The sequence below is a fragment of the Triticum aestivum genome, chromosome 3A (genome assembly GCF_018294505.1).
Source record: "Triticum aestivum cultivar Chinese Spring chromosome 3A, IWGSC CS RefSeq v2.1, whole genome shotgun sequence".
Taxonomy (NCBI): Eukaryota; Viridiplantae; Streptophyta; class Magnoliopsida; order Poales; family Poaceae; genus Triticum; species Triticum aestivum.
In genome coordinates, this window is record NC_057800.1 from 737,472,954 (window position 1) to 737,499,003 (window position 26,050).

General features: G+C 45.3%; 2 protein-coding genes across 2 annotated transcripts; one reads left to right on the forward strand and one right to left on the reverse strand.

Annotated features, from left to right (window-relative positions):
* The first annotated feature begins 1,771 nt into the window (after positions 1–1,771).
* Positions 1,772–5,822, forward strand: LOC123063623 (proteinaceous RNase P 2). The gene is made up of 6 exons (XM_044487497.1): positions 1,772–2,859; positions 4,278–4,379; positions 4,477–4,652; positions 4,891–5,014; positions 5,099–5,167; positions 5,278–5,822. Exons 1-6 carry the CDS (start codon positions 1,786–1,788, stop codon positions 5,509–5,511), a joined length of 1,779 nt encoding a protein of 592 aa, XP_044343432.1. The 5' UTR covers positions 1,772–1,785; the 3' UTR covers positions 5,512–5,822.
* Positions 5,823–6,202: 380 nt separating this feature from the next.
* LOC123063625 (probable aspartyl aminopeptidase) lies at positions 6,203–10,238 on the reverse strand. The gene is made up of 9 exons (XM_044487498.1): positions 9,928–10,238; positions 9,545–9,680; positions 8,840–9,112; positions 8,196–8,343; positions 7,845–8,084; positions 7,388–7,520; positions 7,130–7,311; positions 6,816–6,928; positions 6,203–6,502 (listed from the first exon to the last, which is right to left on the reverse strand). The coding sequence occupies exons 1-9, from the start codon at positions 10,145–10,147 to the stop codon at positions 6,394–6,396; spliced, it is 1,554 nt and encodes a 517-aa protein (XP_044343433.1). The 5' UTR covers positions 10,148–10,238; the 3' UTR covers positions 6,203–6,393.
* Positions 10,239–26,050: the final 15,812 nt, after the last annotated feature.

The following is a 26,050-nucleotide window of genomic DNA, read 5'->3' on the forward strand; positions in this document are numbered from 1 at the left end:
AAAGTTTGACTAACTTTATATTAAAAAATATAAACATTGACAATATGAAATCAATATTCTCAGATACACTGCGAAATGTATTTTCATACTATATAGTTTTAATATTGTAGATATTCATATTTTTTTTTTATAAATTTGGTCAAACTATACAGTTGGGTCATCGCAGCGAGGATGCAGCTGGTCGAGGAAGGGTCCGTGCAAAAGATGACTTTCTTTACATAGATTAGGCCTGTCAAAAGACCCCTCCACATTGTGGAGTAGTTAGGACAGGCGCACTCGGTTGCCCTCTCTAACTTCTGTTGCGTGGGGACGGGCACCCGAGTGCCGGAGAAGAGGTTCACGACGAGGAGATCGGAGAGGGACACGGTGGCGATCCAGCCGCCGTCATGCGACCCGACGAGACGGTCGCCCCACGGGAACCATTGCAGCGGGATGTGCACGGCCCTGGCGTCCTCGTGGCTGTACGCGAGCGCCTCCCGTTGGCTCGTTCCGCTGCCCGACGACAGGAGCAGCAGCGGCAGAGCCGGCAGCGGTCGGTGGCACGACGCGACAGCGCGCCATGTGGTGCAGGCGGCAGCGAAGCGCGCCCGGTAGTATGCGGAGGTGGCTCTGAGATACACCGTGCCGAGGAGATCATTAGGGAGGTTGGCCCGAGCAATGCTCCACGTACAAATAACTATAAGGTTTTACAGGGGAGGATTAACTTGTGTGTTTGTGGTTGGTCAATAGGTTGTGGAGCCAGCCCACCCTCCCGAAAATCAAGGGGAGGACAAGTTTATGATTGGTTATGGTAGATAAAAAGAGTGTGTAAAACCCTGTAACTGTTTGTACGTCTAGCATTTTTGGGTTGGCCCACGGCCATCTGTCGCCGGCCATCGCTGTTAAATCGCGATTGTGGCATAATGGATCGGTGTGGTTGTTGGTAGGAAGGCACGATCTCGGGTCGGTGGAAGGATCACCCTTATATATAGGAGGCAGCAACGCACAACTACGTATTAACACAGTGACCTTATATATACAAACATACACTCACTTCATGGGCTCTTCTTCTTATTGTTGTTTCCGTTCTAGATTATGTTTAATTTATCGGGGTATCAGTGGGTGTGTCTACAGGGAAATAGTGGAAGAGAATATTTTTTCAGAATTTCAATACAGTTAAAGGCTTGTTGGAAAAATACAACCTAATTGGAATTGATATAAACTTATGGATGGAAAAGCCCTACCCAAAGAACTAGAAGAACTAGTTGAACCAAAAAAAAAAGCATGTGAAATAAGTACAAAATTGCTAGTGAAAATAGTATTCATGGAAGGAGTATAACGCCCATGGCATTCCCTAACTACGTCGACTTCTTTGTCACCGAATGTACCGTTCGGCCGCCACGCCGACGTCTCCATGGTTACATCCACTACCGGTGAAACACGGCAACATTTGAGTACTGGGTAGGTTTATGCATGAGAAAAACTAGAACAAAAAAAAAGGTGGTGCCACAGGAGTGTAAGCCCCGTTCTGTTAATCCATTACGGACCAAGTGAATAACTGTGAGATTAGCCAATTGACCCAGAGCCGGCCCCCTGTGATTGGGCTCCACACTCGTCTCAGCCCCCCGCCGAGGCGGGGAGAGCCGGCTCATGGGCCGTCCACGTTCTCCGTGGGCGCATCGCTGCGCATGGGGCCCGGGGACTTTCCAGGGCTGGTTAGGCCCGCTCACTTCATCCTGCGGCTAGTGCTTTCAGACGAGCCATCTCCGCCTTATAAACCGCGTCGAACTCCCCTCGGCTAGCAGTATGGGACTAATCTCAGCGACCGGCACCGCCCTCCTGCCAAGAGTATATGGGCCATGGCCGCTGAGCGGCTCCAAGTCCAAACCCTCGCTTCCCGTTAGGGTTTCTCTCCAGCCGCCCATGGCCACCGCCGCCGCCGCCGCCGCCGGCGACGGGACCCGCCGTAAGCGCGGCCGGGGCGGGAAGGGCCCCAACTCCGACCTCTCCCGCACCCTCACCGACTGCACCCGCCGCGGGGACGCCGCGGCCGCCATGGCCGCCTTCGACGCCGCCGTGTCCGGCCCCGACGCGGCGCCCGACCTCCGCCTCGCCGCGCACCAGTACAACCAGCTCCTCCACCTGCTCGCCTCCGCGGACCGCGCCGCGTTCCCGGCCCACCCGGCCGCCGCCGCGCGCCGCGTGTTCGCGCACATGGTCGGCGTCGGGGCTCCCCCCTCCGAGGCCACCATCACCTCGCTCGCCCGCGTCGTCGCCGCCGCGGACGCCGAGGGCGCCGACGAGGCCTTCGGGCTCGTCTCCACCATGCGGGAGAAGTACGGCCTCGCGCCGCGCCTCCGGTCTTACAGCCCCGTGCTCGCCGCGTTCCGGCGCGCCGGGGAGGCTGGCAAGGCGTACGAGGTCGAGGCACACATGGCGGCCTCAGCTGTATCGCCGGAAGAGCCCGAACTCGCCGCGCTCCTTGAGGTGAGCGCCAAGGCCGGGGACGCAGACAAGGTGTATGAGTATATGCACAAGCTGCGGCGAGCCGTTGGCTGCGTTAAAGAGGAGACCGCAGAGGTGTTGGAAGGGTGGTTCTGGAGCGAGAAGGCGGCAGCGGCTGGTAAGGCTGAGTGGGATGCGTGTCAGGTGAAGGACGCCATTGTGGCGAACGGCGGTGGGTGCCATCAGCTAGGGTGGCTTCAGGCTGGACCGTGGACGGTGCAGCAGGTGAGAGTCGGGGCAGACGGCGAGTGCGGTGGATGCGGATGCCGCCTAGCTTCTGTTGATATTGACATGGAGGATACACAGAAGTTTGCTGACTCTATTTCTGGGTTGGCCCTTGAGAGGGAGACCAAAGCAAATTTCAGCCAATTTCAGGTGCATATATCTGCCCTTTTGTTTGACTCCCTAGCTAACTTGGAGCATTGCATATTTTGTTAAATGTGGTTAGTTTCTGTAGTTTACTGGCAGTTGTGATAGGCAGATCAGATATGTGCTTGATTTTATTTCAATTAGTAGCTGGCATCATGTGATTTACAAAGAACTTATTTGGGAAAACTAGACTTGTGGTGATATACCGTAGCCAAATTCAATATGTTTATATGATAAACTTATTCGTTATGTGAACTATCACCCCTGTTTATAGAACTATGGTTGTGTTAACAATTTGAGTCATCCTTCAAGACCTTGTGGTTGAATGCCATGTCTGCACTATAATTGCTTACTGAAGTAACTGGTCCTTAAGATGTACCAGTTAGGGGAATCCATTATTTTTTATATTATTAAATCATGACATTCTCCTGGAGATAGTGCGCCTCCCTGTTTTGTGCAGTTGACTGCCTGGGGTGATATACTGTGGCCAAATTGAATGGGCTTATATGATTAGCTTCTTCATCTAAATTTTTCAGTTTGGTCTGGAAATTGAACTACTGTAGTGTCAACACACTTGAGTCATACCTAAAACCTTGTGGTTGGTTGCCATGCCTGCGTAATACCTGCTTGCTCAAGTAACTGGTCCTAAAGCCGTAGTAAGTGAAATTCATAATGATTTCATATAACTAAAGCATGACAGTCGCTAGTCTAGAAACTAAAGCCAGCTAACGAAAAATGCCAACCAAATTTACATAAATTATGATAGACAGAGCACATATGTGCTTAGTTTTATTTCCGTTAGTAGCTGACATCATTGTTTTTAAGGCGTCCCGCCTTGGACGCTTAGGCGATAAGGCGCCCCCCCAACGCCTTGCCCGCCTTAGGCGCTTAGGCGTCGCCTAGGCGATAAGGCACCCCCCCCCAGCGCCTTAGGTCGCCTTACCGCCTTAAAAACAATGGCTTACATTGTGTGATTACTAGGAACTAATTTGTGAAAACTATACCTGAAGAAAGTGCGCTGCCCTGTTTTGTGTAGACAACTACTTCTGGCTCACTGTAGCCAAATTAAGTAGGGTTGTATACTAAGTTTCTTCGTTGATTCGTTTATAGTAACTGAATTGCAGTTGTGTTAAAACATTTTTGTCACCCTTAAAGGCCTTGTGTTTGGTTGCCCTACTGCGCAATAATTGCTTGCTCAAGAAACTGGTCCTAACCCAGAGTTAGGGGAATCCACAATTCTCATATAACTAAAGCATGACATTCACCTGTCTAGGAACTAAGGTAGCTTAAGGAAAGATGACAATCAAATTATGTTTCATATACTGTATATACTTGTCCGTTGCTTTTATTTGGGAAAAATACATCTTTATAAAGTTCAGAACATAGTTTTTCTTCTTACAAGCTGAAAAATTTGACTTCTGTAGGAGTGGCTGGAAGCACATAAAGAATACGAAGCTATAGTCGATGGTGCAAATATTGCACTTTATCAACAAAATTTTGCTGAGGGCGGTTTCAGCTTGGTTCAGGTCTGTGCGTCATCCTACACTGAATTCTGACATGCTGTCACCACTGAAGTAATTTGTACTAATCCATGTTCCATTTGTCATGCTTAATATAGAGCAGCTGGATGCTGTTGTAACAGAGCTACGAGATAGATATAGTGGGAAATGGCCACTTGTTATACTACATAATAAGCGCATCGCTAAGCTTATGGAAACTGCATCCAATAGGCATCTTATTGAAACTTGGAGAGCAAATGGAGCATTGTACACATCGCCAAGTGGGTCAAATGATGACTGGTAATGTTTTCGGCACTTTCTAGCTGTGGATATTCTTGCACTTCTTGTTTCACATTTGTAGTATGCTTCAGATATTAATCTAAGTTCAAGTTCGCCTTATTCTGAGCTGGAAGTGCATCTCTTAGCCTGAACTGCATATATTGACTAATATGTGAAATTAGATTGTTGTTGATTCTCAGCGTCTTACCAACTGTTGTGTTTCCTGGGTTTGCTAAATATATGTGATATAACTTTGCAGGTATTGGCTATATGCAGCAATTGGATTGAACTGTTTGCTCGTGACCAACGATGAAATGAGAGATCACATATTTGAGCTCCTAGGATCATCGTCCTTCTTCTACAAGTGGAAGCAAAGACATCGGGTGTGTACTGCAAAGCTTATGAATCATATAACCCACTCCCATTCCTATTTATTTGTTAGTGTGCTAATCTAATTGCAATTGCAGGTCAAGTACACTTTTAATAAAGGGAAGGCGGTGCTTGTTCTGCCACCCCCCTATTCCTCAGAGATTCAAGTAAGTAACCAAGGTTTATATAGAGCTTACTGTCATCACAGGAATCCGAGACAGTTGGAACGTGCCGACGTTGGAACGTGCTGTTACTGATGTTATCTTCATCATCGCAGGAATCTGAGACAGGATCTTGGCACGTGCCAATAGAGGAGAAATCTGGCGATGAGAGAGCTAGGACTTGGCTTTGTATTGGTAGGACAGATCTCTCCAAACCACCCCGTGAACCTCCGGTGGCCAACGGAGTTGCCCAGGATTTATCTCCATCTGAGGCATCTAATGGGGCTGGGCAGAGGCAACCTGAAGAACAGGCTGCACCGGTAACTGGCAAAAGAAAGGATAGAGATTGACTTTGACGCCGCTGCCATTTGCGGGCAACTGAAGCATGCCGTATTTCTGCGGCGCGCTTGGTTCTGCGTCCCGCTTTAGTAGTCCAGGAACAGGGATGCAGTGTTAGCGACATCCCTGACAGCCTGTTTGTGTTTTACAAGCATTGTAAAGCGCACCTGACTTGTGCGCAGCTGTGCACCAATTTGGTTCAGTTTTCATCGAGTTTTTTTTTTTGGCAAAAATAACTGCATTGGTTCAAAGGATAGTATCCATGATCACATTGTACAACAGTGGGAGGTTAAACTGGTTATACCATTTATTTTCCGTGCTATATTTTGCAATGATAGTGTGAACTAGTGAACAAGAACGGCCATTGTTGCATGTTAAGTTTCAGAAAAGCTATTCCCTCCAATCCATATTAATTGACGCTCACTTAGTACTCCCTCCGTTCTCAAATATAAGTCTTTGTAGAGATTTCAACAAATGACTACATACGGAGCAAAATGAGTGAATCTACACTCTAAAATATGTCTACGTACATCCGTATCTTATAGTCTATTTGAATGTCTAAAAAGACTTATATTTAGGAACGGAGGGAGTACAACTTTATTACTCCCTCCGTTCTTAAATATAAGACCTTTTAGAGATTTTAATATGGATTATATACGGCGATCAGCAACAAGGAGAAATAATTAGCCTCAGAAATGCAAGTTACAAACACAATCTCAAGGAAATTGTGTTAATCTGTATTATTGCTTGGGAAATGATTTTCAAAGCCAGTGCTCTTGTCTTAAACCAGATTGGATATGCAACAAAAACTGATACTATGATCAAGACATTATTCAGAGGCCGAGCTGAATATCCATACATTATTAAGAGACTGCACATTCAGAAGTCAAGACCTAAAAGTCTACATTCAGTTTCTGGTCAATGTCCGAGAACATCTCGAAGAAAGCTTTGAAGTGCTTGTACGTGGTGTCTATGTCTTCTTTGCCACACATTTCCCGAACGCTGCAAACCAATGCAATAGTGATCAAGTACTTGTAATACAACACATGATTTTAGGAAGAACCATGATGCGGATAGATATAAATCGAAGCATATTATCCATGAGATATAATTGCATTTGTCTATCATTTGCAACATCTCAGTAAGACAGAGAGTATGTGAACAACTGAAAATAGAAGTCATATTAAATTATTAACTAATCTCTTCCAATTAAAAAGATCAAACAGCTAGGTCTGAAAGCACTTTGTATATTACATTACATGCTGAATCAGTGTGTCATAACCAGCAGGTGCAAAGAAGAGCAAGCTAAGCATACCTGTGCATGGAAAGCTGAGGAATACCACAATCAACAGTCCGTATGCCAACACCGGAAGCAAGTATGGGGCCAATAGTTGAGCCACAACCCATATCATTCCTTACGACAAATTCCTGTAGGGTACTCATTGCATCAGCACCATTTCTCAAACTTAATCACATACTTAAAACACAACAATTTATATCTTATAGTTAAATAAAGAGTAAGCAAATGGGTCATCATTAGCTTTACCAAACCACCATGGAGCACAATCATTTGTTCAAACAGTGGACCTTGCCCCAGAAGGAATGTTAAGCAAAGAAGTCGAAAAATACCTGGACGGGAAGGTTATGAATTCGAGCTATTTCTTTGAAGAGAAAAGCTGTTACAGCACTTGTGGCATAACGCTGGTTAGCATTATGCTTGATAACAAGTCCTTTTTGTAGTTCTGGTCTGTGGTACTCTTCATGCTTGTCTGGATAGTTTGGGTGCAGGGCATGAGCCATATCTGCGGAAACTGAAAGGGAGAACAGAGTTCAATCAGAGACTTGTCACACGCTATACCCAACAGACAGTATAGACATGAATCCTACCAAGGAAAGAAGAAGTTAGTGCACGCTCCAAAGCCCCCTCCCCCATGGACTGATGCATCAAGGAGTCAACGATTCGTCTCATGGCCTGGAATATGGTTGGTGCTCCTGCCCCTTGCATCGAATTTGAACCAACCTGAACAGTGTGATGTTATAACACGAGGAAGAGGAAGCCGGGCACAGAAACAAACAAGGGTTCCCTAGAAGATAGTTCTAATATAAAAATCCTTTGTGCAAATGTTTTGAATAACTACATCATTAAAAACTGCTCTTGGTCCAACAATCAGCGATAATTCATGGGAACATGAGCAACTACTGAGCTATAACTTTATCAGTGATATTTCTCATTTGCAACCGAATTAAGCATAAAGCCATCAAAACAGGCTCCAAGCGAGTATTAGGAATCTAGGATATGCATACATATACTTTTACCAATCAGAGCAGGGCTCGGTTCAAATACCTCTTCATTATCAAACAAAGCAATCATTCTTATACCCTTCTCGTTGGATAACTCTTCTGGTATCTTGGAAGAGTCCATGAGGGATTTCAGCGCACAATAACATGAAGCAAGATTATCCAATCTACCAGAATAAATGAACTCGTTCTTGCCTCCACCAAGGCAGCTAGGTTGGGTATCACACACGTTCAACTCCATACCAATAATTTCATCTGACCCACAACCAATTTCTTCTGAAAGAACCTGTGGATCAGCAAGTTGGCTATAAGTGCAATTTGAAGCCAGCTTAGCAATCTAAAACTGAACTCTTGCTTCAGTGACGGGCAAAAGAAAAAGGATAGAGTGCGGAATTACTTGCAATAGTAGTGGATGATGGACAGTCTTTGTGGAACTTGAACCTTTTTTGTCATCAAAATTGACAGTGGTCTCTTCACATGTTGTTGCAAGAAGTGGAGCCAGATGACTCTCTAGATTAGGCTTGAATCCTTCAGAATTCACTGTGCTAAAAGGAAAATAACTCAGTCAGCTACACATGGAAGGGCCAAATAAAATTACAGTTAAACAGGACATCAACAGGAACAAGCTACTAGATGCTTGGCAGCAAGCTCAATGAATTTGAAATGATGTTACACAGATAAGCTTTCAACAACTGAGATGTAGATAAATGGTGGATTATGGGTAAAATGAAAGAATGTTACAATGGATAAATCCAGTTAAACGGGACATCAACAGTCTACTGGATGCATTGAAAGAATGTTACTGGGATAGGTCTCAAATACCATGATATGGACAATTTTTGTACTTATTATAGAAACAAGCAATCGTTAAACAATGGAAGGGCCACAGAGGACAAATGAGGGAAGAAACTATAAGAGGACATGATACTATAAGAGATGTATAAAACTCTATTGCTAGCGGGAGGGTAGAAACTACATGATAGATTGCATTTTAGCTGACAAATGAAATAGAATAGTGATAAAAAGGGCATGAGAAATAACCGGTCAAGATGTATAGCCAGTGTCGGTACGCGAATGAGTGGTCTGTTCACTTTGACAAGCTTATGCTTAAATGAACCATCTGGAGCCTTGAGGATGACTCGCCCAGCCAATGTTAGATCTCTATCAAACCATGTGTGCCACAACCCACCTCCATACGTCTGTACACCAACCATTTGATGGCCAGATTTGAAGGAAGCAGATCTCGGTTTCAGCTTGAGGCATGGACTATCAGTGTGGGCTGCAATTATATTGAAACCATTACCAACCCTGTACCTGCAGAACAGAACAAAGGCATTTGCATGTCTTTCAGACTAAATATTACTACAGTTTGACGATCACAAATTTTTGATTTGAAATCATGTTTTTGGTACTGAGCACGAACTATTAGTTCCAGACTCATAGTATGTTGCCATGGGATACCACCCAGCAACCCAGAGCTTTTGCAGATCTTCGAACTTAGCACAAATGCAGCATGAGAAAAAAACCAAATTCTAATGCTGTCATGACCTCTTCCTCTATCACAGTTCACAGATATCTAAATCACTTACATACTATGGTCATGCTTTATGCTACAACAGAGGTTTGTTTGATGAGATTGAATTGCCAAAAATTAAGACATGCAGAGCAAGGTTAACCAAAAATCTCAAGTGATAAACACGAATGCACTCTCAGTATGGAGGAGCGGAGCTCTTCGAACAAACTCACTTTTCCCCGACTGCAAAGGCGACCAGGCAGGACATGTTGCGCGTGAAGAAGTAGCGGCCACCGGGCTGCAGGTCCCAGTCGTCGTTCTCGCTGAGCAGCTCGAACCCCGCCGCGAGCAGCTGCCTCTTGGCCTCGGCTGAAACAATGGCCAACACAAACAAACAGGACGAAGTAAGCACTTGAATTTGCACCAACAATGCCTAAATGCCAGGGTCCATGGTGCACCGAATTCGCAAAGAATGTAGCAGCATTCAGTGGTAAGGCCGGAGAGCACCCGGTGAGGAATAGGACCGAACAGGTTGAGGGCCTCGCGCACGCGGAGCGGAGAGGGCACGCCTGGCGTGGCGTGGCGTGGGTTGTAAAGCAGAAGGTGACTCACTCACCGGTGGCGTGGAACTGCGTCCACGACTCGTTGAGGTAGTCGAGCAGGCCGCCGACGATGGAGGGCGAGGGGGAGGAGGGGGCGGCGGGGTGGTTGGAGCAGAGGAGGCGGGAGGCGGGTGCAGCGGGTCTGGTGGTTGGGAGGGCGCGGCGCCAGGGGGAGGAGAAGGCGGCGAGCGGCGCAGGCGGCGGCCGGAGGAGGTGGAGGCGGAGCAGCGCCATCGGCGGCGAGGTATGGAGAGGACGACGCGATGGGTGAAGCGCAAGCCGCAGTGTAGCTCCGTCCAGCGGTCCACGAATCCAGCCACGTGCCTTAAGTTTCCAAAAACTATATCTAGTTGATTCTTTGTGCAAGTGGTTAGAGGACCCAAAAATGTGGCCCAACCGGACCCCAAACCCAGCTCATACGCTTTGTGTTGTCCATCATCCGACACAGAAATGACCCGACATATCGAGCTCATATGTGAGTCGGAGATGGGACGCCTAGTCGCCTACACGTTGGACCGACGGGGGGACACACACAAAAACCGTAATGGAGGTCACTGGTTTTTGGGAGGACCCATTCATGCCATCGCTTTGGCGCCCCGCTTGAGGGGCCAAATTCGGCTATTTAAGCTGGGCGGCGAGGGTATGCCCTAGACGCCCCATTTTTCTTCTTTCTCGCTCATATGTGTCGCCACCACTTTCCTTTTCGCTCTGACCTTATCGTCTGCCATGATACGGTGGAAGATAATATATTACAAAATGCTCACGCCCGAGTGCTGGGCGGAGATCATACGGGAGATGCGCGTGACCGAGATATGTCGCGTTGCTTGCCTTGCAGAGGAGGACAAAATGTCAAGGCCAGACATGAAGGTGCGGAGGAGGTGTCGGGCATGGAGGTTGAGCTTGGCGGGTTCAGCATGGAGGAGGCGGTGGCGGAGTTCCACCTCTGCCCAAGCCGCGGCGTGGAGTGCCTCGCGGCCTAGGCGCGGACGAAGACAGCGCAAGCGAGTCGCCTTTGCGGCATTCATTACCGATTTTCGACCTCATGGCCGGAAACTAGGTCATCTTGGAGTCGCTCCAGGCCGAGCGGGAGGTGAAGGTGAACTGCCAGCATATCAACCTCGCCGACGTGATGTAGGAGCGGCTATTCGTGGACGACGACGGCAAAGGAAGCGGTGGCGCTTGCCACGCCGCCGATGACCACGGTGAGATTTGCATATTTTGATTGTAGATAGATGCTCTTAGTAGACAAAAACGAGTTCAGGATTACAACTATTAGTTTAAGCGTTAGCTACGGATAAAACTAACAGCGAGGAATGGACGTATTTTTATATTTTGATTGTAGATAGATGCTCTTAGTAGACGCGAAGCAGTGCTCAAACTTGTCAGGTCACATTGAGCAAAAAACAGCTGCTGCACCGTTTTACCATACAGCCTAACGCCCCGCTTGCCATCGGCGTATTTTTATACACCAGTATTTATTTTCAACTGGAAGGAAAAACGACCGATTAAGGTTTGTATATTTTACAGGGGTTTGGGGCTGTGAAACGCCAATATCCAATCAGGGCCTAAGTAAACTACCACAGCCGCTACCAAGGAATGCCGCACTGGCAAGGTAATGGCAGAGCCCTCTCTATGCACGGTTTGCCCAGCAGTTTGCACTGTTTACCTAGCAGCAGATGGAGCAAACACGATTTGCAACTGGAACATTGCTGATGCATCTGCAAGTTGAAACAAAACTGAACATGGTAACTACTAATCAATATCTCATTCAAATATCACGTGAAAACAGACTGGAAGAGTCACAACTGGTTCAGAAACTTCTCCGTTATCGAACAAAGTAAATCATTCTTTGTTCCATTGGGTTATTATTCTACTATCATTCTACGACGGATCTTTTGGCGGCTTGAAGCAATTCCACTTGGAGCAGAGCAGAGCTTTGAGTTCATTGACGGTTTTCTTCGTTGATCGAAATGGAAGACCACGTTCGCTTCCATCCAACAGGACATCAATGTCACCGAGAAGTGCCCTGACACAATGGGAAACACAATCGGCCAACATTGGGAGATGATAACCTCCCTCCAACGAGAGGACCATCCTTCCTGTACCAATTTCCATCAGCTGAAAGAGTCCATGAATAATTAGTCGCATTCCAAAACAATGCAGCAACACAAAGCATACTAATTTATGTCCAACGGTTCACCTACTAACCTCAAAGTTTAGTGGGACACTACATACAGAGAGCAAAGCATCATGCTTTCACTTTAAGAGCTCATATCAAAAGAAGATCCAGGAATAAAACTACAAGAATGAACAGGTATCCCTAACTTTCTGCAAAAAGGACAGACCCAGTGCATAGAAGCTCCCACACAAGGTGGGGTCTGGGGAGGGATTATAGGAACCTAGTCTTACCCCTGCAAAGTGCAATGCAGAGAGGCTGGTTCGAACCCAGGACCTCTTGGCACAAGTGGGGAGGACTTCACCACTGCGCCAGGCCTGCAAGTGAACATTTTTTGTTTGGCAACATTACCCATAACAAACTAACCTTTAACAGTAAAGTGCATATACTGACACGACATTATTACATATATCAAAAGAAGATCCAGGAATAAAACTGATTAACTACAAGAATGAACAGGTATCCCTAACTTTCTGCAAGTGAACATTTTTTGTTCGGCAACATTACCCATAACAAACTAACCTTTAAAACTACAAAAATGAACAGGTATCCCTAACTTTATGCAAGTGAACATTTTTTGTTCGGCAACATTACCCATAACAAACTAACCTTTAACAGTAAAGTGCATATACTGACACGACATCATTACATATATCAAAAGAAGATCCAGGAATAAAACTGATTAACTACAAGAATGAACAGGTATCCCTAACTTTCTGCAAGTGAACATTTTTTGTTCGGCAAACTACTGACACGACATCATTACATATAATGAACCAATACAGAAATCTCATGTACTATTCAATAGGTCATCCAACAATCTAATAAATTATAAACATGAACACTGCTTACAATTAATCATCAAACAGAACAGAAGATGAAAAACCATGCATAACATTTTGAACAAGTGTAATTAAGCTTCAAACTCACTTTTTGAATAAGCGTTCCATAACATTTTGGAGACAGAAGGCACTTTCCTACTGGGTCTCCTATTGCTGCAAAGTAAAAAGACCCTGTTAAAACAGAACAATGGCTAAATGCTAACAAGATGGAATTGCATAGAAAATATATAATTTACCCGCGTCAAACCCTGCGGAAACAAGTATAATCTGAGGGTTATATTCTTTTGCAATAGGTAACAGAAACTCATCCCAAACAAACTGGATATCAGCATTCTTGAATTTATTGGATAGAGGAATATTAATATTATAACCCTCTCCTTTACCCTCCCCAATCTGATTGATATCTTTTGAAGGTGAAGACGGGTATCTAAGACTCTTGCTGCAGGAATAAAAAAGAATTAAAATAAGAAAAACAAACTGAGTTGGAAGTAAATCAATACAAGCAAGACTTCATCAATTTTATAAAATAGTACTTGTAGGTTGACACAAACAACACTTGATCACTCTTATAAAATAGTTCTTGGGTACCGTTCCCATGGTGGACGTCAAAGTCCACCACGAGAACCCTTTCAACTCCTTGAAAAGAAAGCACGAGTTTTGTCACCAAATATTTATATCCCAATTAAATTGAATATATTTGAAAAGAAACTTACTTCTCTAATAAGTTTGGATGTCCCGATAGCAAGATTGTTAGCGTAGCAAAATCCCTCCGCAATAGACTCTCTTGCATGATGGCCAGGGGGACGAACGATTGCAAAAGCACTTTGGAAATCACCCTTAAAAACACCCTCACACCCCTGATTAATGAGGTACAGAAATATATTAAAAATGCATACATAGCAATAGTACATTATAGAACCAAAGTTAAACTGTGGCGGCTTTGGCCCATTCCCTCCTTTAATCCAAAACTGGGTGTTTTGAGGTAACAGACCGTTACCTCCCTTCTCACTCTCCCTTCCCTCCCGTAGTAATAACCCGAGGCTGGAGCAGCCGCCGCCCCGAGCCTTCTCAAGCTCACCGCTCCTCCCTCTCCTAATCTGTGCTATATGCTGCTGCTACTGCTTATATTCTACTACTGCTGCTGCTGTCTAATGTGGTGTATTTGATTATTTGTTGATGTGTAGCTCTTTGGCTGCTCCTACCTCTGCAAATGCTGCATCTTTGAAGAGAAATTTGGATGATATGGGGTGGGAGTTTGGAGTCTTGTATGATCCTGATGACTTAGAGGGTGAAATTCACTGTACAATAACATATCTAGGCAGTTAGTACATTGCATGTTCCTATGTAGCTAAGATATATAGATATGGCCCTAATTAACCTATATAAATTCAGTTAATAGGCTGATTCCCTGATTAATCCCTACTCTTCACCCAACCGAGCAGCTACAAGTTACAGATATCTTGGGACATTGAATTTAATGAGGTACACCCTCCATATCAGATTATAAGACGCTCTTTGGGCTAGATGTGGAACAAAAATATTGAATTTAATGGTAATCAAAGTACTTAGCAAAATCAGAGGGAAAAAAATAAGTAAAGCGGTACAGCTCAATTAAACAACTTACCATTATAAATCCTCCAGCAGCTAAATACACAGCTTCTCTTGTACCAGCAGAACAATACATATCATCGGTGTAATATTCACTGAACTCGTCCACATTTGTTTTGTTTAGCGGAAGGCTTTCGATAAAATTCATGTGTTTAAGAGAATGGATAGCCAGCATATCTTCAAGCTTTGCAGGTTCCGATTTCAACACCTTCACCCTAGAGAAAATAAAAATAATTAAATGAGCTACATATGGTGCAAAACACCAATGAAGTAAACTGCCTACACAGGGATTGTGACATGCGTGAAAAGCAAATCCATAAGGTGGTAAACAGCATACATGAAGATTGTGACATGCATGAAAATCAAATGTATCAAATTAACAGGAACCAAACAGCAAGAAGATAGTAAAGGAAGAATAATAATGTAAACAGTGAAAACAAGCTGAAATGTAAAGAAACAATAAAGAACAGTTTTTACCTTTCAATCACTTTGTCTTTCCTTGATGCTTTCATGATGGCGTCAAGGCGCCCAGGTACCTCATATGCCAAGTATGGAGCATTATGTTGTAGCATCCTCTTATCCTTTTTGAGACAAAAATTTACTGGTTTGTGACTCATCATTCTATCATCATATACAATGCAAACCTGCCAAATGTGTTGGGGAACGTTGCAGAAAATTAAAATTTTTCCTACGGTTTCACCAAGATCCATCTATGAGTTCATCTAAGCAACGAGTCTAGGGAGAGAGTTTGCATCTACATACCACTTGTAGATCGCGTGCGGAAGCTTGCAAGGTGATGATGTAGTCGTACTCGACGTGATCCAAATCACCGATGACCAGCGCCGAACGGACGGCACCTCCGCGTTCAACACACGTACGGGACGGGAGACGTCTCCTCCTTCTTGATCCAGCAAGGGGGAAGGAGAGGTTGATGAAGATCCAGCAGCACGACGGCGTGGTGGTGGATGCAGGGCGTCACAGCAGCAGGGCTTCGCCGAGACTACGAGGAAGAGACGTAACGGGGGGAGATGGAGGCGCCAGGGGCTGGTGTATGAAGTCCCTCCTCTCCCCCACTATATATAGGGGTGCCAGGGGGGCGCCGGCCCTAGTAGATGAGATCTACTAGGGGGGCGGCGGCCTAGGGGAGGTTTCCCTCCCCCCCAAGGCACCTAGGGGTGCCTTCCACCACTAGGACTCCTCCTAGGGGGAAACCCTAGGCGCATGGGCCTATAGGGGCTGGTGCCCTTGGCCCATGATGACCAAGGCGCACCCCCTACAGCCCATGTGGCCCCCCGGGACAGGTGGCCCCACCCGGTGGACCCCCGGGACCCTTCCGGTGGTCCCGGTACAATACCGATAACCCCGAAACTTGTCCCAATGCCCGAAATAGCACTTCCTATATATAATTCTTTACCTCCGGACCATTCCGGAACTCCTCGTGACGTCCGGGATCTCATCCGGGACTCCGAACAACATTCGGGTTTCTGCATATCCATATCTTCATAACCCTAGCGTCACCGAACCTTAAGTGTGTAGACCCTACGGGTTCGGGAGACATGCAGACATGACCGAGACGCTCTCAGTCAATAACCATCAGCGGGATCTGGATACCCATGATGGCTCCCACATGCTCCTCAATGTTGTCATCGGATGAACCACTATGTCGAGGATTCGATCAAACCCTGTATGCAATTCCCTTTGTCAATCGGTACGTTACTTGCCCGAGACTCGATCGTCGGTATCCCAATACCTTGTTCAGTCTCGTTACCGGCAAGTCACTTTACTCGTACCGTAATGCATGATCCCGTGTCCAACACCTTGGTCACATTGAGCTCAATATGATGATGCATTATCGAGTGGGCCCAGAGATACCTCTCCGTCATACGGAGTGACAAATCCCAGTCTCGATCCGTGTCAACCCAACAGCTACTTTCGGAGATACCTGTAATGCACCTTTATAGTCACCCAGTTACGTTGTGACGTTTGGTACACCCAAGGCACTCTTACGGTATCCGGGAGTTACACGATCTCATGGTCGAAGGAAGAGATACTTGACACTTGCATAGCTCTAGCAAAACGAACTACACGATCTTTTATGCTATGCTTAGGATTGGGTCTTGTCCATCACATCATTCTCCTAATGATGTGATCCCGTTATCAACGACATCCAATGTCCATAGTCAGGAAACCATGACTATCTATTGATCACAACGAGCTGGTCAACTAGAGGCTCACCAGGGACATTGTGTGGTCTAAGTATTCACACGTGTATTACGATTTCCGGATAATACAGTTATAGCATGAATAAAACACAATTATCATGAACAATGAAATATAATAATACTTTTATTATTGCCTCTAGGGCATATTTCCAACAGTCTCCCACTTGCACTAGAGTCACTAATCTAGTTACATTGTGATGAATCGAACACCCATAGAGTTCTGGTGTTGATCATGTTTTGCACGCGAGAGAGGTTTAGTCAGCGGATCTGCGACATTCAGATCCGTGTGCACTTTGCAAATATCTATGTCTCCATCTTGAACATTTTCACGGATGGAGTTGAAACGACGCTTGATGTGTCTGGTCTTCTTGTGAAACCTGGGCTCCTTTGCGAGGGCAATAGCTCCAGTGTTGTCACAGAAGAGTTTGATCGGCCCCGACGCATTGGGTATGACTCCTAGGTCGGTGATGAACTCCTTCACCCAAATCGCTTCATGTGCTGCCTCCGAGGCTGCCATGTACTCCGCTTCACACGTAGATCCCGCCACGACGCTCTGCTTGCAGCTGCACCAGCTTACTGCTCCACCATTCAACATATACACGTATCCGGTTTGTGACTTAGAGTCATCCAGATCTGAGTCGAAGCTAGCGTCGACGTAACCCTTTACGATGAGCTCTTCGTCTCCTCCATAAACGAGAAACATGTCCTTTGTCCTTTTCAGGTACTTCAGGATATTCTTGACCGCTGTCCAGTGTTCCTTGCCGGGATTACTTTGGTATCTTGCTACCAAACTTACGGCAAGGTTTACATCGGGTCTGGTACACAGCATGGCATACATAATAGATCCTATGGCTGAAGCATAGGGGATGACACTCATCTCTTCTTTATCTTTTGCCGTGGTCGGTGACTGAGCTGAGCTCAGTCTCATACCTTGTAACATAGGCAAGAACCCCTTCTTGGACTGATCCATTCTGAATCTCTTCAAAATCTTATCAAGGTATGTGCTTTGTGAAAGACCTATGAGGCGTCTCGATCTATCTCTATAGATCTTGATGCCTAATATATAAGCAGCTTCTCCAAGGTCCTTCATTGAAAAACACTTATTCAAGTAGGCCTTAATGCTGTCCAGAAATTCTATATTATTTCCCATCAGGAGTATGTCATCTACATATAATATGAGAAATGCTACAAAGCTCCCACTCACTTTCTTGTAAACGCAGGCTTCTCCATAAGTCTGCATAAACCCAAACGCTTTGATCATCTCATCAAAGCGAATGTTCCAACTCCGAGATGCTTGCACCAGTCCATAAATGGATCGCTGGAGCTTGCATACTTTGTTAGCGTTCCGAGGATTGACAAAACCTTCCGGCTGCATCATATACAGTTCTTCCTTAAGATGCCCGTTAAGGAATGCTGTTTTGACGTCCATCTGCCATATCTCATAATCATAGTATGCGGCAATTGCTAACATGATTCGGACGGACTTTAGCTTCGCTACGGGAGAGAATGTCTCATCGTAGTCAATCCCTTGAACCTGTCGATAACCCTTAGCGACAAGTCGAGCTTTATAGATGGTAACATTACCATCCGCGTCTGTCTTCTTCTTAAAGATCCATTTGTTTTCTATTGCTCGCCGATCATCGGGCAAGTCTGTCAAAGTCCATACTTTGTTTTCATACATGGATTCTATCTCGGATTTCATGGCTTCAAGCCATTTGTTGGAATCCGGGCCCGCCATTGCTTCTTCATAGTTCGAAGGTTCATTGTTGTCTAACAACATGATTTCCAGGACAGGGTTGCCGTACCACTCTGGTGCGGAACGTGTCCTTGTGGACCTACGAAGTTCAGCAGTAACTTGATCCGAAGTACTTTGATCATTATCATGGTTTTCCTCTTCAGTTGGTGTGGGCATCACAGGAACGGTTTCCTGTGCTGCGTCACTATCCCGCTCAAGAGGTAGTACTTCATCGAGTTCTACTTTCCTCCCACTTACTTCTTTCGAGAGAAACTCTTTTTCCAGAAAGCATCCGTTCTTGGCAACAAAGATCTTGCCTTCGGATCTTAAGTAGAAGGTATACCCTATAGTTTCCTTAGGGTATCCTATGAATACGCATTTTTCCGACTTGGGTTCGAACTTTTCAGGTTGAAGTTTCTTGACATAAGCTTCGCATCCCCAAACTTTTAGAAACGACAGCTTAGGTTTCTTTCCAAACCATAATTCATACGGTGTCGTCTCAACGGATTTAGACGGTGCCCTATTTAAAGTGAATGTAGCTGTCTCTAGAGCGTATCCCCAAAATGATAGCGGTAAATCGGTAAGAGACATCATAGACCGCACCATATCCAATAGAGTGCGATTACGACGTTCGGACACACCGTTTCGCTGAGGTGTTCCAGGCGGCGTGAGCTGTGAAACGATTCCACATTTCTTTAAGTGTGTACCAAATTCGTGACTTAAGTATTCTCCTCCACGATCTGATCGTAAGAATTTTATCTTTCGGTCACGTTGATTCTCCACCTCATTCTGAAATTCCTTGAACTTTTCAAAGGTCTCAGACTTGTGTTTCATTAAGTAGACATACCCATATCTACTCAAGTCATCTGTGAGAGTGAGAACATAACGATATCCTCCGCGAGCCTCAACGCTCATTGGACCGCACACATCGGTATGTATGATTTCCAACAAGTTGGTTGCTCGCTCCATTGTTCCGGAGAATGGAGTCTTGGTCATTTTACCTAAGAGGCATGGTTCGCACGTGTCAAACGATTCATAATCAAGAGACTCTAAAAGTCCATCGGCATGGAGCTTCTTCATGCGCTTGACACCAATGTGACCAAGGCGGCAGTGCCACAAGTATGTGGGACTATCGTTATCAACTTTAAATCTTTTGGCATCTACACTATGAACATGTGTAATATTACGCTCGAGATTCATTAAGAATAAACCATTGACCATCGGAGCATGACCATAAAACATATCTCTCATATAAATCGAACAACCATTATTCTCAGACTTAAATGAGTAGCCATCTCGTATTAAACGAGATCCTGATACAATGTTCATGCTCAAACTTGGCACTAAATAACAATTATTAAGGTTCAAAACTAATCCCGTAGGTAAATGTAGAGGCAGCGTGCCGACGGCGATCACATCGACTCTGGAACCATTCCCGACGCGCATCGTCACCTCGTCCTTTGCCAGTCTCCGTTTATTCCGCAGCTCCTGCTGTGAGTTACAAATATGAGCAACGACACCGGTATCAAATACCCAGGAGTTACTACGATTACTGGTAAGGTACACATCAATCACATGTATATCAAATATACCTTTGGTGTTGCCGGCCTTCTTATCCGCTAAATATTTGGGGCAGTTCCGCTTCCAGTGACCCTTCCCCTTGCAATAAAAGCACTCAGTCTCAGGCTTGGGTCCATTCTTTGACTTCTTCCCGATAACTGGCTTACCAGGCGCGGCAACATCTTTGCCGTCCTTCTTGAAGTTCTTCTTACCCTTGCCCTTCTTGAACTTAGTGGTCTTATTGACCATCAACACTTGATGTTCTTTCTTGATTTCAGCCTCTGCTGACTTCAGCATCGAGAACACTTCAGGAATGGTCTTTTCCATTCCCTGCATGTTGTAGTTCATCACAAAGCTCTTGTAGCTTGGTGGGAGCGACTGGAGGATTCTGTCAATGACCGCCTCATCTGGGAGGTTAATGTTCAGCTGGGTCATACGGTTGTGCAACCCAGACATCTTCAGGATGTGCTCACTGACAGAACTGTTCTCCTCCATCTTACAACTGTAGAACTTGTCGGAGACATCATATCTCTCGACCCGGGCATGAGCTTGAAAAACTAGTTTCAGCTCTTCGAACATCTCATATGCTCCGTGATGCTCAAAACGCTTTTGGAGCCCCGGTTCTAAGCTGTAAAGCATGCCGCACTGAACGAGGGAGTAATCATCAGCGCGAGTTTGCCAAGCATTCATAATGTCTTGGTTCTCTGGGACGGGAGCGTCACCTAGCGGTCCTTCTAGGACATATTGTTTCCTGGCAGCTATGAGGATGATCCTCAGGTTCCGGACCCAGTCCGTATAGTTGCTGCCATCATCTTTCAGCTTGGTTTTCTCTAGGAACGCGTTGAAGTTCATGTTGACATTAGCGTTGGCCATTGATCTACAAGACATATTTGCAAAGGTTTTAGACTAAGTTCATGATAATAAAGTTCTAATCAAATTATGAACTCCCACTTAGATTAGACATCCCTTTAGTCATCTAAGTGTTACACGATCCGAGTCGACTAGTCCGTGTCCGATCATCACGTGAGACGGACTAGTCATCGTCGGTGAACATTTTCATGTTGATCGTATCTTCCATACGACTCGTGTTCGACCTTTCGGTCTCCGTGTTCCGAGGCCATGTCTGCACATGCTAGGCTCGTCAAGTTAACCCTAAGTGTTTTCGCTGTGTAAAACTGTCTTACACCCGTTGTATGTGAACGTAAGAATCCATCACACCCGATCATCACGTGGTGCTTAGAAACGACGAACTGTAGCAACGGTGCACAGTTAGGGGAGAACACTTCTTGAAATTTTATAAGGGATCATCTTATTTACTACCGTCGTCCTAAGTAAACAAGATGCATAATACATAATAAACATCACATGCAATTATATAGTTGTGACATGATATGGCCAATATCATATAGCTCCATTGATCTTCATCTTCGGGGCTCCATGATCATCTTGTCACCGGCTTGACACCATGATCTCCATCATCATGATCTCCATCATCGTGTCTTCATGAAGTTGTCACGCCAACGACTACTTCTACTTCTATGACTAACGTTTAGCAATAAAGTAAAGTAGTTTACATGACGTTATTCAATGACACGCAGGTCATACAAAAAATAATGACAACTCCTATGGCTCCTGCCGGTTGTCATACTCATCGACATGCAAGTCGTGAATCCTATTACAAAGAACATGATCTCATACATCACAATTCATCATTCATCACAACTTCTGGCCATATCACATCACATGATCAATCGCTGCAAAAACAAGTTAGACGTCCTCTAATTGTTGTTGCATCTTTTACGTGGCTGCAATTGGGTTCTAGCAAGAACGTTTTCTTACCTACGAATCACCACAACGTGATTTTGTCAACTTCTATTTACCCTTCATAAGGGCCCTGTTCATCGATTCCGCTCCAACTAAGGTGGGAGAGACAGACACCCGCCAGCCACCTTATGCAACTTGTGCATGTCAGTCGGTGGAACCGGTCTCACGTAAGTGTACGTGTAAGGTTGGTCCGGGCCGCTTCATCCCACAATACCGTTGAGCAAGAAAAGACTAGTAGAGGAAAGTAAGATGACAAAATCCACGCCCACAACAAAGTTGTGTTCTACTCGTGCAAAGAGAACTACGCATAGACCTAGCTCATGATGCCACTGTTGGGGAACGTTGCAGAAAATTAAAATTTTTCCTACGGTTTCACCAAGATCCATCTATGAGTTCATCTAAGCAACGAGTCTAGGGAGAGAGTTTGCATCTACATACCACTTGTAGATCGCGTGCGGAAGGTTGCAAGGTGATGATGTAGTCGTACTCGACGTGATCCAAATCACCGATGACCAGCGCCGAACGGACGGCACCTCCGCGTTCAACACACGTACGGGACGGGAGACGTCTCCTCCTTCTTGATCCAGCAAGGGGGAAGGAGAGGTTGATGAAGATCCAGCAGCACGACGGCGTGGTGGTGGATGCAGGGCGTCACAGCAGCAGGGCTTCACCGAGAGTACGAGGGAGAGACGTAACGGGGGGAGATGGAGGCGCCAGGGGCTGGTGTATGAAGTCCCTCCTCTCCCCCACTATATATAGGGGTGCCAGGGGGGGCGCCGGCCCTAGTAGATGAGATCTACTAGGGGGGCGGCGGCCTAGGGGAGGTTTCCCTCCCCCCAAGGCACCTAGGGGTGCCTTCCACCACTAGGACTCCTCCTAGGGGGAAACCCTAGGCGCATGGGCCTATAGGGGCTGGTGCCCTTGGCCCATAGTGGCCAAGGCGCACCCCCTACAGCCCATGTGGCCCCCCGGGACAGGTGGCCCCACCCGGTGGACCCCCGGGACCCTTCCGGTGGTCCCGGTACAATACCGATAACCCCGAAACTTGTCCCGATGCCCGAAATAGCACTTCCTATATATAATTCTTTACCTCCGGACCATTCCGGAACTCCTCGTGACGTCCGGGATCTCATCCGGGACTCCGAACAACATTCGGGTTTCTGCATATCCATATCTTCATAACCCTAGCGTCACCGAACCTTAAGTGTGTAGACCCTACGGGTTCGGGAGACATGCAGACATGACCGAGACGCTCTCAGTCAATAACCATCAGCGGGATCTGGATACCCATGATGGCTCCCACATGCTCCTCGATGTTGTCATCGGATGAACCACTATGTCGAGGATTCGATCAAACCCTGTATGCAATTCCCTTTGTCAATCGGTACGTTACTTGCCCGAGACTCGATCGTCGGTATCCCAATACCTTGTTCAGTCTCGTTACCGGCAAGTCACTTTACTCGTACCGTAATGCATGATCCCGTGTCCAACACCTTGGTCACATTGAGCTCAATATGATGATGCATTACCGAGTGGGCCCAGAGATACCTCTCCGTCATACGGAGTGACAAATCCCAGTCTCGATCCGTGTCAACCCAACAGCTACTTTCGGAGATACCTGTAATGCACCTTTATAGTCACCCAGTTACGTTGTGACGTTTGATACACCCAAGGCACTCTTACGGTATCCGGGAGTTACACGATCTCATGGTCGAAGGAAGAGATACTTGACACTTGCAAAGCTCTAGCAAAACGAACTACACGATCTTTTATGCTATGCTTAGGATTGGGTCTTGTCCATCACATCATTCTCCTAATGATGTGATCCCGTTATCAACGACATCCAATGTCCATAGTCAGGAAACCATGACTATCTGTTGATCACAACGAGCTGGTCAACTAGAGGCTCACCAGGGACATTGTGTGGTCTAAGTATTCACACGTGTATTACGATTTCCGGATAATACAGTTATAGCATGAATAAAAGACAATTATCATAAACAATGAAATATAATAATACTTTTATTATTGCCTCTAGGGCATATTTCCAACAAAATGAAGTCACATGATTATAGTAAATTAGCATACAGCACAAAGCAGCATGTAAATATTCATGGTCATTCATGGTCTCATGTCACCTCACAGTATAGCATGCTAGTAGATCACAAAAAGCTTAAGTTTTGGACAGGTCTCCAACACATAACATGGAGCATTAATTGATATTCACAAATACATCAATAAAATCAAACAAAAGTGCCAATACTTTTCGAGGCAAATCTGCACATATGATTTCCAAGTGTCAAGTCTAAATATTCAAAGGTAGTCAAAGTTTTAGTAGGCTTATGTCCAAATGGGCCGTTCTTTCATGAACTGGACGTAATAGCCACCTCCAGCAGGGAGCTTGCGTTCTTATATATTAACTCTCACGTATAAGAAAACAGAGCAGCTTACGGGCTCCTTTAATTCAAAGGAATTCTATAGGATTTTTGGAGGACTGAAATCCTTAGAAATTTTTCCTATGTGGTCCTCTGATTCATAGGATTGGATCCCATAGAAATTTTTCCTATGGAATCTTGTACTACATTCTATAGAAAATCTAACATTTACTCCAACCTATTTTTACAATTCCTTTGTTTTTCCTGTGGCATCAAACACTCCTTGAAAATCCTATAGGATTCAAGGGGGCATGCCACTCCAATCCTATACTTCTCCTAAGGCTTGGTTAGATTTCCTGTGTTGTTTGGTGATGTGTCATGTAAATGGAAAAAGAGTAGACATTTCAAAGATAAAAATTGGTGACCTGCTGCTTGACAAATGACATATGAACTTGTTCTGGACTCTACACAACCTTGAATGCAGCAGAAATTTTGTAAAGCACCCATCTAAGTACTCTATCCTGAACCCCCCCCCCCCCAAGTAGGCAAGGAAAGATATAAACATGAGATGCCAGGGAGAATAAACTTTCAGAATGACCGTTAAGAATGTCAATCGAATTCAACACTTGTCCCCGATAAAATTATTTTTTTAGAGGCCGGGGTCATCCCCTTTACAAAAAGAAGGATCTTCATTATGGTGTGACACAGTAATATCAAGGACAACAGAACTAGGATTTTTTGCTGGAAACTGGACCATCTAATCGAAATCAACAGTTCAAGGGAAAAAGTGGCTAAACCATAGGGTGGAGAATCATGAATAAGAACAAAGCGGCATGTAATATGTACCTTCTTGCTTTCTGCCTTAGACACAGTCTCGTCTTTTTTAATCTCAAGGTCCTCTAGTAAATCGACCTTCTTGCTGTCCGCCTTCTTAATAACCAAAGCTTTTGGCAATTTAACATTCTGTCCATGATTATAGGCAACAATTAGCTTACAGCACAAAGAGGCATGTTTCAATGGCCTTAGGTCACCTCACAGTATATAGCATGCTAATGGAGGGAGCGTAACATGCTTGGATCCTATTTAAAAATACATCAGTAAAGTCAAACTAAAGTGCCAATACTTTTCGAGGCAAATCTGCATATGATTTCCAAATATCAAGTCTAAATATTTAAACGATACCTATAGTCAAAGTTTCAAAAGTTTTAGTAGGCTTATGTCCAAAGGGAGGTTGTTTTATGAACTGGACGTAATAGTCACCTCCAGCAGGGTGCTTGTTTTCTACTCCCTCCGTAAACTAATATAAGAGCATTTAGATCACTATTTTAGTGATCTAAACACCCTTATATTAATTTATAAAGGGAGTATATATTAACTCTTGCATATAAGAAAGCAGAGCAGCTTAAGGCTTCGTTAGATTACTTGTGTTGTACGGTGATGTGCCATGTCACTGGAAAAAGAGCAAAGATTTAAAGATAAAAATTATGAACCTACTGCTTGACATTTAAACCTGTTCTGGAGTCCACCCAGCAGCATAAGTTTTTGAAGTACCCATCTGGTTATGCTATCCTCACCCCCCCACCCCCCAACATGGCGCCTCCACACTCCGTCTGGCAGCCGCACACTACCTTCGGCTTGACATTGAAGGTCTTCAGCCATAAGCCGAAGTGGGGTTGGATGCAGAGGAAGGCCTCGCACACGACGATAAACGCCGAGATGTTGAGGATCAAGTTCGGGGCCAGATCGTGGAAATCCAGGCCGTAGTAGAACATGATCCCCCAGACAAATGGGTGGA

Excerpts from the sequence above, each read along its gene's own strand:
- LOC123063623 (XM_044487497.1), top strand. The coding sequence starts at position 1,786 with ATGGGACTAATCTCAGCGACCGGCACCGCCCTCCTGCCAAGAGTATAT. Across the intron at positions 5,015-5,098 it reads AGTGGAAGCAAAGACATCGG|GTCAAGTACACTTTTAATAA; the intron begins GTGTGTACTGCA and ends TTGCAATTGCAG. Across the intron at positions 5,168-5,277 it reads CCTATTCCTCAGAGATTCAA|GAATCTGAGACAGGATCTTG; the intron begins GTAAGTAACCAA and ends TCATCATCGCAG.
- LOC123063625 (XM_044487498.1), bottom strand. The coding sequence starts at position 10,147 with ATGGCGCTGCTCCGCCTCCACCTCCTCCGGCCGCCGCCTGCGCCGCTC. Across the intron at positions 9,113-9,544 it reads GCCTTTGCAGTCGGGGAAAA|GTACAGGGTTGGTAATGGTT; the intron begins GTGAGTTTGTTC and ends TCTGTTCTGCAG. Across the intron at positions 6,929-7,129 it reads TTCATAACCTTCCCGTCCAG|GAATTTGTCGTAAGGAATGA; the intron begins GTATTTTTCGAC and ends AGTACCCTACAG.